Here is a 15250-nt window from a genome sequence, read left to right on the forward strand (position 1 = left end):
ATAAATTAGATCATTTCTATTCAGCTTTATCACTTTGTTATAGGTACGTTTGAGTAGTGATTTGCTGTAACCGCGTTGGTTTAATCTGATAGATAAGTCCCTTGCAGCTAGTTGAAAGTCAGTGTCTTGGGAGCAGTTTCGGCGGAGACGCAGATATTGGCTGTAGGGAATGCTATTTAAAAGAGAACTCGGATGTGCACTTGCGGCATGTAGAATGGTGTTGCCTGCTGAGGGCTTCCGGTAAAGGGATGAGTTGATTACGCCTTTTGTATCTAGTTTAATACAAAGGTCGAGAAAATTAACCTGGGTCTGGCTATATTCCATGGTGAATTTAAGATTAAATTGGTTATAAGCTAAACCGTCGAAAAACTCATGTAGTTCGTCGAGGGTGCCTGTCCAAAGGATTAAACGGCCTCTCCACGATCCCCGTACGTGCCTGGGCGGCGTTTGAGTTTCCGTAGTTACGGAACCGCCACTGCAGTGCACTGTGGGGACTGTAGGCGCATCCACTCGGGCACGCATGCACAGTTCCGCATTTGCTGTCCGCTCACGTCCGACATCATTGATATGACGCCGGATGTGTGGGGGATAAAAGGACATATCCACATTGCAGGTGTGTCGGCCCTGCAATTGACGCTATAGCGGTGATCTTTTCGGAAAGGTTAGTTTATTGAGAAGCACACGGCCTGTCCACACAGTCCGTGTTTCTTCTCCCATTTCTCAGCTACATCTCTTCTCTTTTTTATGCTTATAGAGGCTGTTTCCTTTTTGCTCTCCATCCTCTAGACTTTCAACTTGAGGCGCTGCATACATCAGCTGATTAATCCATCTGCTGCAGCTCTTTATCCAAACCCTCTATCTTAGAGTGAATCCACACTCATTCCAGTGCAGCACAGATATATCTGTTTCTGCTCTTTTTCGTTCATGGTAAGCATATTCCTTTTAGTGATCTATTTGAACTACTTGAGCATAATGCCATTTATTATTATACTATATCTATTTCTCGCTACCTTATCTAGTTTACTCTCACTTTTTTTAGCCTTACCTAGACAAACCTGTGATTTATTCAAATTCAATCCTAGGTTATCACCATGATATTAGATCATCCTATGAATCCGCTCATCTGCAGCCTTTAGTTCCCCTTTTGAGACACACTTTACATCAATTTACCCAGGTAGGTCTTCCTTCTCTTTTTTTATCATTCAATTATGTAACACATTGAAAGAAATCTTTCTTTCTGTTCTCTAAACCGCCTACGGGAGCCTTCCTGGTCCCATAATTGGTAACAAAAGTGGACTCTTTGTCTGTTCCATTTGTCTCCTGCAGTCACCTTCTGGGGCTTCGGGGACTGGTGTGCTCTCCACATTCTAGAGGCGTTCTCACTCCAATATGCAGGCAGGGCCCGCATTCTAAGTTTGGTAGGTATAACTAATTATTCTTTATTACCATAATGACACATATTATTGACTCTGTTGACCCATTGAAATAGGCGGGCGTATCTAGAGTCTGGGCTGCCTTCTTTACTATGACCAGATCCACTAATCTTGCTGTATTTTGTTTACAGTGTATTTTCTTCTTATTTCTCTTTTAAAAACATTCTCTGTCAACCATTGGCTCCCCTGAAGAAGCCTTCAAAGGCGAAACATGTCGGGATTCCATCTAAATAGCCAAGAACCCCTTCATTTAAACTAATTGATGGATTGTGATTATTGTCTGTATGGATATTATTGTTTGTAGTTTCAAAATTTTGAACTTACTCCACTACTGTGGCTGTTTTTACTGTATTTAATAAAATTCCTCTTTTTACTTTTATATCATACTTTTTTCCTATGTTTATTAGCACCGCAATAATCCCATTCAGCCCTCTTTCTCTCTCTTTCCATATTTGACATACTTGGGATGAGGTGCGCTATTGTATCATTGCCCGACCTGATTTCTCCCATTTTCCCAAGTATGTTTAATTCTATAATTACAGTGTATATGGGCTTATCTTTTCTGCAGTGGTTACCAGACTGCTTTCAAACTGCACTGAGCCATAGACCTCGGTTATTACCTACGGGTTTGGTGCGCTTCCAGAAAGTGCACAACACTGCAGGATATAATAGAATTCTATGGAAAAGTGCAGCTAACCCACAGAAAAGCCAGAGATGCACTGCTCTGGGTAGACCACAGCACATCAGTGTGAAAGTAGCCTCAGGCCCCTTTCACATGATCGGTCCGACTCAATCAGACCCTCCATTCACCTCTATGGAGCGGCAAATGTAAACAGACTTGTGTCCATTTACACCTGCATACCTTCAATCCGATCCGCTAAAAAGAAAAAAAAACAGAAAGGGATCTGTCCCCTTCCATATGGGCAGATTGGAGGGCCCATAGTGTAGAGTGGGCTATGTCCGTGTCCGCTCTGCATATGTGGAGTGTACATGGACCTGTCATCCGCCCACTCCACTCATTGTGGCCCGCGACTGGTTACCAAGCTACTTAAGTGGCCCTTGCTCTTCAAAAGGTTGGGCACCCCTGGCTTAGATTAATAGATGACATTTATGTGATGTTGGTTGGTGACATGGCTTCCTTATATGAATATCACAATACATTAAATAGCTGTACTGAAAGACTAAATCTCAATATGGAATGTAGCACACTTAGTTTCAACTTCTTGGATACTAACATTTGTCTCTATACAACAAGACTACAGATACAAAATCAAATACTTCAATACAGAAACTTTCACCCACATACAATGGTTCAATAGCCAAGTATCCTATTGCAAGGGTTGATTGTATAGTTAGTAATCCAGAAAGGAAACAAACAAAAATTGCAGCAATCTGTGTATCTAATAAAGAAAAGGACAGCTTATGAGACCACAGAATAGACGGAAAAAACAAGAACATTTGCCATTTGTACATTAAAGTGGTTCTAAAGGCTAAAGGTCTATGCATGAAGTTAAAAAACCTTCTGTGTGCAGTGGTCCCCTCAATCCTTACCTGAGCCTTCTCCGATCCAGTGATGTTCACGATAGCCTTGGCTGACACAGCAGTGGGAGCCCATTGGCTCCCACTGCTGTCAATCACAGCCAGTTAGCCAATGAGGAGAGAGTGGGGGACGATTCTTAGGCCGCGTACACACGGGCGGACTGTCTGACGGACTTGGTCCGCTGAAACGTGTTTCAGCGGACAATCCGCTCGTGTGTGGGCTTCAGCGGACTTTTTCAGCGGACAGTCTGGCGGACTAAGTCTTTCGGAATTTCCGTAATATTGTCCGTCCAAACTTGGTTTCAGCAGACAGTCCGCTCGTGAGTAGGCTAGTTCGACGGACTAAGTATGGCGCATGCTCAGAAAGGATTTACACGGCCGAAGGTTGCATTGCAGTGTATTGGACGTCGAATTTCTAGTCCCGTCGTACGTGCCGTACACGTCATCGCGCAAGCTTTCAGCGGACTGTCTGTTCGTCGTGTGTGGTCAAGTCCGTTCATTCAAAAGTAGGACGGACTGTCTGTCGGATTGTCTGACGGACTTAGTTGGACAGATAGTCCGCCCGTGTGTACGCGGCCTAAGTGTCTTATGGACGCATAGAGCAGCGGCTTGGGAGCGAGCACACACAGAGTGATGTTCACCTATGGTGATATACAATAAATATGTGTATGTATACATATACTGTATATTTGGATTTGAACACATACTTTGTTAGTTCTACAATTTTGCTAATTATAAATCTTGTTTGCTGGGCTTCATCTGAACCAGCTATTATTCATGTTTAACATCTACCAGATATTAAAGACATATATTTTTGTGTTTTGCGTGTAGACAAAGGTGTGCCGAGTTGAGAAACATCCTGACTTTCCTGTAAATGGTCAGTGGAATGTTACTACAGAAAGTGATGGTAAAAAAAAGACTGCTATCTTTGATGCAGTTTTAGTCTGCACTGGTCAACATGTAGATGCTGAGATACCAATAGACAATCTCCCAGGTAATGTTTATAAGGATATTACAGCATACATCTTTACATGTCAATGTAATGAACTTAAAGTGTAACTCCACTTTTGTTGAGAAAAAAACATTCCCCTCTGAGTGATCTATGTACATTGCAAGGAGTATAACAAAATTTGTTGCAGATTCCTACCTTTTGTTATTCTGAATAAATCCATGTGTGCATCTGTGCCTCTCTTCTAAGTGGGTCTAATAGGAGTGGTTTCATAATTAACTGTCAGGTGTGCAGCTGCAGGGCACCAATGAGGAAATCTGCTGAGCCTGTATGCCTTTAGACGGGTTCCAAATTGAAAGGATCTCTCCAAAAATATCATTTTTGCGGCAGAGGATGCCTGAAATCTGACTTGTATCTTAGTACAGATTTCTGGGAAAATTGGTGAGACAAAAAAATAAGTTTTCTTTGAGCAGCTTAGTAGATGCCCCCTACTTTGTCGCATGTGGTAGGCAGTGCTAATTTTAAAGGCAAATCTCATTTAATTTTAGTCACAGCCTTTTGACTAAAATGACATTTTAGTTTTAGTCATATTTTAGTCACCTGAATTATTTTAGTTTTAGTCGTATTTTAGTCAACTAAAATAGTGTTAATTTAGTCTATGAAAATATTTTCCTCAATTAAATTAACACTGGTTGATTGGAGGCTTTGAACTCCTATCTGAGGCTGTCCGAGGATACAGTCAAGGGCCTAAGGATTGAGCTCAGATCTGCAGCATTGCAAGATCCAGTCAGAGGACCAGTGTGATGTTTTCTTTTTTCTGGAGGAGAAATGCTAAAAAACCCCTGTAAGGGGACAACATTATGAAGAGGAGAAGCGAGTTCTGGGTAATAAGGTGATTGCGCTCAATAATCCTTGGGTAGTCCAAATCTTGCAGGAAGATGTTCCTGCACTGAGCTGGAGTGAGCTGTGGGCTATCCAGCATTCCTTGTGATCTCAGAGAAGAATGGTATAGGTGTAATAAGTAAGTAAGTGAATCTATCACACATAGTTTGGCTGTGTAGCCCATTTACTAAACCTGTGTCCTTTTGGAAGTGGTGGAGAAAAAAAGTAATTTTAAATATACGTAAATAAAATATGTAATCAGTCGCAAAGCTAAGCGTGATTGTTGTAATGTTTTAACAGATGTGGTATCAGTTTTGTAGTAATTTCAAAGTTGCTAAGAAACCACAAAGGTCTTTTTAAGAGAAAGAAAAGCATGGCTAACACAGAGGTGTAAAAGCTCTAGACTTGTGGCTCATTCTTATAGATGTGGTGGCTGAAAGAGGTGGCAATGTGAAAGCAAATGCACTTAGTTTTTCTGGAAGTGTTGTGCAATAGCTGGAGTGAGGGAGGAAAAGCTGGTTTCAAACCACTTGCTAAGTTGAGCGCAAGAGTGGAACTAATGGTGCGTACACACGACCCGACTTTCTGGCAGAAAAGGTCCAACGGTCTTCCCGATGGAGTTTCGATTGGAGTTACGACAGACTTCCAATCGAACGGACTTGCCCACACGCGAACGCACCAAAGTCTGTTAGTTTTGAATGTGATGACGTACAACGGGACTAGAAAAGGTAGTTCAATATCCAGTAGCCAATAGCTGCCCTAGCGTCGTATTTGGTCCATCGGACCAGCATACAGACAAACGGTTTTCCCAATAGAAATTGATTCTGTCTGACAAATTTGAAAAATTATCTATTTCTAGGTCCTTATGAATTTTTTAAGAAAAAAGTCAGATGAAGCCCACATACGATCGTAACATCCGACGGAATGATTCCGTCTGACCTTTTCTGCCAGAAAGTCCGATCTTGTGTTCGCGACATAAGTGGACATGTGGTGGACACAGAGCATCAAGTACAGTATCAAGTTGTATGCACAGAGCTGAAGACTGTGCATTAACTATTGAACACAGAGCAGAAGGTGCATATCACTGTAATTTGTCACAAAATCCTAAAATAATAAGTAAAAAAAAGCAATGGTGAAAACAGCAAAAAAAAAAAACACTAGCGAAACTCTACTCTACATCAGAGTTGACAACAACAGTACAAGTATAAGCAAACATTCTCTTTTTGAAGCAAGATCGTGAGAATTATGCCTCAAACAGCAGTTCTTTCCATGCCATTTGTACTTAAATCCAAAGTTGACTGAATGGATTATTCAACTGAAATATAAACAATGTTTATCCACTTTTGCTTGATTTTCCATAAAAAGTTTTTCACAATGTTTGAACTGAGCCAAAATTTTAGGCTAATTTTAACATGTTAAAATTTTAAATAAAAACAACATTTTAGGCATGTAAGAAACATAGAGAGAGAAGTAAAGTTTGGGATAAATAATGTTTGGTGTCTATATTAGTAACCTCAACCTACGCTATTCTGGAATTATTTGCTTTGTTTCCATAAGGTATTCAAAATTTCAAGGGAAAAGTCTTACATTCCAGAGAGTACAAAAGACCAGTTGGTTTTGATGGTAAAAGAGTGTTAATTGTTGGAATGGGTAACACTGGAGTCGACATCTCAACTGAACTATGCACGCTTGCCTCACAGGTATCTATTACATTTTATTTTGTTGATTTCAATTAACCATAGCAATGCAATTATGAATTAACTTTATTTATAATGACGATGTTCAATGATGCTATTCAATGATGGGATAACAAAGCATTTTAACTACAACTCTTTAACAATACCACATACTACATAGTAAATCATCATCATCATCTTTTAACCGCTTACGACTGACCCACATACATATACTGTGGGACGGTGGCTTCTACAGGTGAAATCACGTACCTGTACGTGATTGTCTCTTCCGGGATTGGGCCGCTGATGTCCAGTTCATGCTGTAATTGGACACAGTGGGAACCAATCAGCGGGTTCGGCGTACCTGATTTCCACCAGGACCTGCTGATCATTCACGAGAGAGGCATAACGGCAGTCTGCCTTTTAAAGCAAGGCAGATCGCCGTTTTGCTAGTAGGGGAGACAAAGATCCTGTGTTTCTGCTAAGCAGGAACATGGATCTCTCTCTTCCCACAGTTAAAGCACCCTCCCCCCCCCCCACAGTTAGAAAGCACTTCCTAAGGACACATTTATCCCTTTGATTGCCCCTGATGATAACCCCTTCCCTGCCAGTGTCATTAGTACAGTGGCAGTGCATATTTTTTTAGCACTGATCACTGTATTGGTGTCACTGGTCCCCAAAAAGTATCACTTAGTGTCCGATTTGTGTGCCACAATGTCGCAGTCCCACTATAAGTCGCTGATTGCCCCCATTCCTAGTAAAAATAAATAAATAAAAATGACATAAAAAAGATGTTAGGCGCTATAACTTTTGCACAAACCAATCATTTTTTTACCAAAAATATGTAGCAGAAAACATATTTGCCTAAACTGAATTTTTTGTATTGGGCGTGTTTTATAGCAGAATGTAAAAATTATTGTTTGTTTTCTTTTCAAAATTGTCTGTTTTTTTATGTTTATAGCGCAAAAATTAAAAACCAGAGTTGATCAAATACCACCAAAACAAAGCTCTATTTGTGGGAAAAAAGGACATGTTTTATTTGGGTAAAACGTTGCACAACCGCGCAGTTGTCAGTCCAGTGTCATATCACAAAAAATGGCCTGATCATAAAGGGGGGGGGGGGTAAATCTTCTGGAGCTGAAGTGGTTAAATTAAGAGATTTGCTTGTCATTGACATTTATTGTTAAATAATTATAGCAGAGCAAGCGTTTTCACTTAATATTGTTTAGATTTGGTGGACAAGTAAACTGTAAATTGCAAGTAAAACATAAAAATGGAGCTGGCTTGAGAAAATGGACAGCTTTTGCTTGGACCGTATAACTCCTGAAACATAGTTTTCCTCCCTTATATTTAATATGTGTAAAGCTTTTTGTTCAGATTCTAATTTGCATCTAATTTAGTGTTTGTGGTTCACAAAACCTGGATGTCTTGCATCAATGTTTATCTTCTCTGGATCTCTACTATTCTTTACAACTGTAGTAAATTTGCAAATAGTTTATGAAACTGGTTCTTTTTACATATAAAACAAGTTTCAGATTGCCTTACATACAGAGCACAAGTTTTATTGGCAGTCTCTCCATTCAAGAAAATAAAACCCCATGCTCATAAAAACGGTCATGAACATGTACAACAAGTATATCTAAAGCCAAAACTTTTTTTTTTTTTGTCATTTTAGATACTGTATAGTAGAAGGTGGTAAAACCCCACCAGTTTTTTGCCATCTGTATTTAATCTGGGAGATTTTCCTTTACTTCTTATCCTGTACACACAACTGATAAAAGAAGATCACTAAAAAAATGAGGGAAATCTCCATTCATACAGAACACGTGTCCTCGCTGGAACATTTCCCTTATCTTGCTGTTCTGTGGTCAACTCAGAATTTTAGGCTTTAGAAACCTTTTTTTATGTTTCAACACAAAAGTTGCAATTTTACTGGCAGTTGGTGTCAGTTTATCAGAAAGTGTACAGTATAAACTACATCATGCATCTCAATCCATCATGACATTCTGCAATGTTTTGATATGTAGCGATTATTTTGCATCCCAATGTTGTATTCCATCAACAAAACACAATACTGATGTGGTATGTATTTAAAAGGAGAATAAAACACAGCAAGAATGAAACAATAAACAATGAGCTAACCAATCTAATGAGATTATCAGTTTAAGAACATTTACACTTTGGATGCATAAGTCATGCATTCCAACATTTATGGCATTTAGCAGAAGAGCTGTTCTTCAATGCTATAATTTTTTTTTCCATCGTACAATGGATGTTGAGATTGTCATTGATTATTCTAATGCCAGGAAGTATGGGAGACTTGCAGCACCTAGTAACGTTAAGTTTGACAGATAATAAAGTTTTAATAATAATTGCTCTTTTGTCTTTGTTGAACGAATAGAGGCTATAATGGCATGGAGCATTGCATTTGGGAAAACTCCTAGGGAGGTTGCATGGTTAAAAAGCACAGCTAGATAGGGTGCCAATGTTTATTGGTATAGATGATGGCACTCATTAGAGAGTCCATCTGTCCCAGGGAATTTGTGACTAGGCAAGGACTTTATGGTTTGTTCAATTTCTGATGTAAAAGGTGTTGAAAGGGCCTGTGGTTGTTTCAGTTCAGACCGAGACACACATAGGCAGCGGCACATGCAACGCCCATCGCAACACATCTTTTTTGTTTAAAATATTGCCCGTTTAAATAAAAAAAAACTTGTTATTCAGTACAATTTTGAGAAGTTCAGTCAAAAAATTATTTCCAACCACTGAGCCACCACCTGTACCCTCACCTTACAGGTGAATTGAGGTGTACAGAGACACATCATTAATACCTACAAGGAAGCATTCCTTTAGAATCAACACAGTTTTCCAGCCTGTGGAGCACAGCATGTATGTCTAACGTGAATGTTGTAAGACTCACCACAAGATATCAAAATTTTTTTGTCAATATACATTACCATTCCTGACACTATCAGCATCCCAGGGGGTCCCTCTCTACTTTAATGTATTTTTGGTAGAACATAAAAAAATGGGATTATATTCAACCACTTTAAAAAAATTCAATGCATTCTTAGTTAGGAGACCATCTTGGAATGCCAAGCATACTACAGAGTTGGGATTATTAACCAAATTGTGAAAAGGGGTTTGTTGCACATCTTTCCATTTAATTGCCTACTGTATATCTTATCGAGTAAAATTTAACACTTGGATTTATGATAATGTCATGGACATGCTTCAATTCCCGAAGGGCATTTCTTTTACCTGGGGTCAAATTATCATAGTCCTTAATTTCCCAGTTGATTTCCTGGATTTCAAATAATATACGATCAAGAAATGTTTGCAGATACCGTATTTATTATTGCTAAGGGGGCCATGGTTTTGGATTCATTTTTTTAGGTCGGAGGGCAGGGGAGAGTCCAACAAGTTTGGTCTTAAAAAATTTCCAATATATCTAAATACTTTTGATCACATTCAACTGCAGTCTCTAGATATTGTTTAGAGTGGCCCGAACCTGTTATTCTGGGATCCCCAGTCCAGCATTCGGCACCCATAGCCGCAGAATTTATGACTTGGCCAGGCCCCTGTTGCCCGCGTCATTGGATTTGATTGACAGCAGCGAGAGCCAATGTCTGCACTGCTAGACATATGATGCATTAAGGTGAAAAACACAAAGGTTTACAACCCAACCATTTAAGGGATTTACAACCCATTTAAGGGATGGGAGATATATTTGTCCCAGGTTCAAGCAGTACACAGACTGTTTTTCTTTTGTGTTGTGTAGTGAGCTTGCTAGGCTCACTGAAGCAAGGGGAACGAGAGGGCTGACAGACTAAGCATAGAGGTTAAACATTTAGATTTATTAAAACCCAATATATTGGCAACTGGTAGGTAATACCAAGCATGTAAACTATTCCATGGTTGGATTCGGGGATCCCCATGGAGGAGATTGTCAGTGTCTCATCATGGATGGAGGTTGATCTCAGCAGCCAAGGCTGTGGGAGGCAGCCAGCGGGTGGAAACCAGCGTGGAATGCAGATGGTGTTGGATATCAGCGGGAAAGTGTGATGCCATGGATAGTGTGCGGTAACGCGTTTCAAAACTTCCTGTTTCTTCCTCAGACCCATCACTGAAAGGGCTAATGATCTCAGCTAAAGCAAGTCAACTTAGGGAAGATGCTCCATCCTGGAACCAGATCTATGTGCAAGACAGACTGTGGAGCAGCAACTTGCCTGTGTGGTGAAATTAAGTCAGTGTGAAAAAGGACTATGATTTTGTCAGGAGCGTGTAGCGCTCCTGATCCTTGATAGCTGCTTGTCTCATTCCAGTATCCTGGTTTTGGCTGTGATACATTCTTTCTGTCTGCCTACCTGCAAGGTGATTGATGTGGCCAGTCTCTGGGTGGAGACCAAACCTGATTAAAGCTGGCCAAGCCTGCAGTCTCATATTTGTGATAGTATATGTAATACGTGCTCAAGCTCAAGAACTTTGCCTACAAATTGGACCCTGACTATTCTGAACTCTGTCTGCCTTGCACTTGGACTGTCTTTGAACCATTCTGCCTGTCTGCCAACCCAGGAATACCTGTTTGCTTTGTTCAGTTTGCGCCTGCCCCGACGAGGTGGCCAGGCGCTATAGAATTGTGTATAACACCTGGGGGCAACCGAGTATCTACAGGCCTGCTTGCCTTATGGAAAACCACACTTGTGTTTTACCAAGATCCTGCTGTCTGCCATGCCTTTTATCAATGCTGTGAACTCCTCCAGGGAGTCACACACAACCGCTGATTGGCTGCTACCGGCCATGCTGCATTCTGGGAGTTGTAGTCTGAAGGGAGAGGCGAGGCACACAGCGTATCAGGGGACGAATGGAGTAAGGCCGCTCTGTCTTCTGTCTGTGGCCAGGGGAGGGGGCAGGACAGAGCCAGGAGCGCTTCGCTGGTGGGCACTGATGAGGTGGCACTGAAGGACACTATTAGGCTGAACTGGTGGGCACTGATGGACACTGATGGGCTGCAGTGGTGGGCACTGACGAACACTGATATATCATATATATATATATATATATATATATATATATATCCTGCTGGGAGCTGGCCATGGCATTTAGGTCCTGCTGGGAGCTGGCCATGGCCTGCGGGTCCTGCTGGCCATGGCCAGTGGGTCTTACTGGCCTCTGCTGGCCCATAGGTCCTGCTGGGAGATGCCCATGGCCTGTGGGTCCTGCTGGCCGTGGTTGGCGTCTATATCCTACTGGGAGCTGGCCATGGCATGTAGGTCCTGCTGGGAGCTGGCCATGGATCTGTGGGTCCTGCTGGCCACTGGCCTGTGGGTCAGTGGTTCAATGGGCCACTTGACTGGACTTGACCCCCTAAGGCTGTCAGCCCTCCGCTGGTTGGTAATTAATATTTCTTTTAAATATAAGATCTTAAAGTGACTGGTTAGAAACAGAGAAGTTATCAATGGCAGGGGGAAGCGAGGACGTTATGTGCAGGTTGCATATAACAACTGGTGTCCCTTGCATTGCTTGAATCCTAGGGAGTCTAATGGAGATGACCCACCTGACCCTGGATCTTGTGACTCCTCTGCTAGGTAAATGCAGTATCTGCTCCAGTTCCTCTGTGTTTCTTCAGTGTACCTGCTATCTGGTGTTACTGTGTGGAGTGAGGAGCTACAAGATGAGGATGCAACACCATCATGTTTACTGAGGAGGGCCACTAAATAGTAATAATCCTAGACCAGTGATGGCGAACCTTGGCACCCCAGATGTTTTGAAACTACACTTCCCATGATGCTCATGCACTCTGCAGTGTAGTTGAACATCTGGGGTGCCAAGGTTCGCCATCACTGTCCAAGACACACACCCAAAGATCAGCTATGAGAATGACAGTCTGAATAGCACCATTTCATATTTTTTTGATAATTTTGATAACATTTTTTTGATCTATAAATCTATGAACCAGCAAACTTCTAATCCTTCTCTTGCTAAGCACCCATTGCGGTTATGATAAATTCCTGTTTATTCATTTTAATTTTCTTTAATCTAATTGGGCATTGGCTGGCTTGGTGAAGCTGTGTTAACTCAATTGCAAAGTAAGGGGAAAAGGAAATACCACCTGTTGATAAACTGTATTTACATATGAGAAAAAATTAAATCCACATGCATTTAGTCAATTGCTGATCAGATTGTATTTCATTTGTATCCTTGGATCTCAAATAATCTATTGAGTTTTTTTTAGGTATATCTTACAACTAGAGAAGGAGTATGGGTGTTACCTCGTCTTGGGAAGGATGGCTACCCTTATGATCTGTTTTTTCTACGTCGTATTAACAATTGGATAGAAAACTTAGTACCACGATCAGTTTCCAGATGGATGTTGAAACGAAAGTTGAACAATCGGTTTAACCATAAACTGTACAGTATACAACCTGAGGGGTAAAGACACATATACTTTTATACAATACTCCTAAAAGAATAATGTTCTTGTACATATATATATTTGTGGATAGAAGTAGTAATTTCAGGAAGTCATGTACACCAATAATGTATGTGAAGCTACACTGCCACATCAAGGCTGCTTTCTAAAAGGTGATCTAACCTAGTTTATGTGTACATTTAAAAAAATATTCTTTTTATATTCTCTGACATTAAAAATACACTATAATACCAAAAGTATTGGGAAACCTTCCTCTATACGCACATGAACTTTAATGGCATCCCAGTCTTAGTCCATACGGTTCAATATTGAGTTGGCCCACCCTTTGCAGCTATAACAAATTCAACTCTTCTGGGAAGGCTGCCCACAGGGTTTAGGAGTGTGTCTATGGGAAAGGTGTTTTATTGGGTTGAGGTCAGGACTCTGTGCAGGTCAGTCAAGTTCCTCCACTCCAAACTCGCTCATCCATGTCTTTATGGACCTTGCTTTCTGCATTGGTCTAAATCATTTGATGGAGGGGGGGGGGGGGATTATGGTGTGGGGTTGTTTCTCAGGGGTTGGTATTGGCCCCTTAGTTCCAATAAAGGGATCTCTTAAGGCATCAGCATATCAAGACATTTTGGACAATTTCATGCTCCCAGCTTTGTGGGAACAGTTTGGGGATGGCCCCTTCCTGTTCCAACATGACTGCACACCACTGCACAAAGCAAGGTCCATAAAGACATGGATGAGCGAGTTTGGGGTGGAGGAATTTGACTGGCCTGTACAGAGTCCTGACCTCAACCTGATAGAACACCTTTGGGATGAATTAGACCGAAGACTGCGAGCCAAGCCTTCTCATCCACATCAGTCCCTGACCTCACAAATGCGCTTCTAGAAGAATGGTCAAACATTCCCATAGACACACTCCTAAACCTTGTGGACAGCCTTCCCAGAAGAGTTTAAGCTGTTATAGCTGCAAAGGGAGGGCCAACTCGAAATATTGGACCCCCACTAACTAAGACTGGGATGCCCCTAAAGTTCATGTGCGTGTAAAGGCAGGTGTCCCCATACTTTTGGTAATATAGTGTATCTCCACATCTATCAATTTATCCCAATACAAAAATAAAGTTATATATTTTTTCCAGTGCTAGCCTTTGACAGTTCTTTTGCTGTTTAACACTGCTTCCTGCTCTTAGATATGTTTTTCTGTTGTGCTACTATCCCATTTGGGAATAGTTTTCTCTACATAGGGGTACATAGACTGCATATTCATTCTATAAGGCTGGAGATTTTTTGTTTAAGCTGTACAAACTGATGTAAACGGATTTCATCCGTTTTTTGACTGATGATGACATTGATAAAACCCATGTGATGGCACCAATGTGAAAATACCCTAATGCCGCATACACATGAGCGGACTTTTCGACAGACTAGGTCCGACGGTTTTTTCGACGGACTTTCGGCGGAGTTCCGACGGTCTTTCCGAATGAAACAATCACACCAAAGTCCGACGGATTCGAAAGTGATGACGTATGACCGGACTAGAATAAGGAAGTTCATAGCCAGTAACCAATAGCTGCCCTAGCGGTTTTCATCCGTCAGACTAGCATACACATGAGCGGATTTCTCGGAACTGGGTCCGGCAGAAAAAAATTGAAACATGTTCTATTTCTGAAGTCCGTCAGATTTTTGGACAGCAAAGGTCCGATGGAGCCCACACACGATCAAATTGTCTGACGGATTCGCTCTGTCGGAGCTTTGCTGTCGAAAAGTGCGGTTGTGTATATGTGGCATTAAGGGAGTTAGACTAAAAGCACCTGTTCCTTGGTATATTTGACCCGTCAATTCCAAAGATGGCACCAATTATTTCCTATCAGCTCTAGTTTTTGTGATACAGCATAAAAGCCTTATACCACTCTTCACTCTGGTCGCCCATCAAAAATCTGAAAAGGAGAGGAAAGGGGGGGGGGGGAAGGAAAGGGGAAAAAAGGGAGAGAGGGAAGAAGAGGGGGAAATAGATGGGGAAAAGGTGGGAAAAGGGAAAGGATAGGAAGGCAGTGAAGGGGAAAGGGGGGGGGGGACAAAAAAGGGGGGAGGCCGAGGGGAAAAGAGGAAAGGGGGGGGAGAGGGGGGAGGGGAAAGGACAGGTTTAGTGGGAAAAGCAAACAAAATAGATATCACTGATGTAAACTAACCTAGATTGCAGCTGGGGGGAGGAGGAATATGACCAAAAACCACTGGGCACTCCACCGGGGTGGGTGGGTATACTAAGGGTAATTCACAAAGTTACACTTGAAAATGTCTGTAGCACATAATGCATATACCCACAACCGGAATGTGCAGGCCACATTGGAGC

General features: G+C 41.5%; 1 protein-coding gene across 3 annotated transcripts in view; it reads left to right on the plus strand.

The window, feature by feature from the left end:
- LOC143928251 (dimethylaniline monooxygenase [N-oxide-forming] 2-like) overlaps positions 1-15250 on the plus strand; it is a 156739-nt gene that overhangs the window by 108150 nt on the left and 33339 nt on the right. For all 3 annotated transcript variants that reach the window (XM_077453014.1, XM_077453013.1, XM_077453012.1), the window contains 3 exons: positions 3804-3966; positions 6361-6503; positions 12715-12911. In XM_077453014.1, the coding sequence (XP_077309140.1) occupies positions 3804-3966; positions 6361-6503; positions 12715-12911 (503 nt within the window). The remainder of the gene's footprint in view (positions 1-3803; positions 3967-6360; positions 6504-12714; positions 12912-15250) is intronic.

The sequence above is a fragment of the Lithobates pipiens genome, unplaced genomic scaffold (assembly GCF_037356315.1).
Source record: "Lithobates pipiens isolate NorthernLeopardFrog02 unplaced genomic scaffold, aLitPip1_a1.2 Scaffold_23, whole genome shotgun sequence".
In the NCBI taxonomy this organism is placed as follows: Eukaryota; Metazoa; Chordata; class Amphibia; order Anura; family Ranidae; genus Lithobates; species Lithobates pipiens.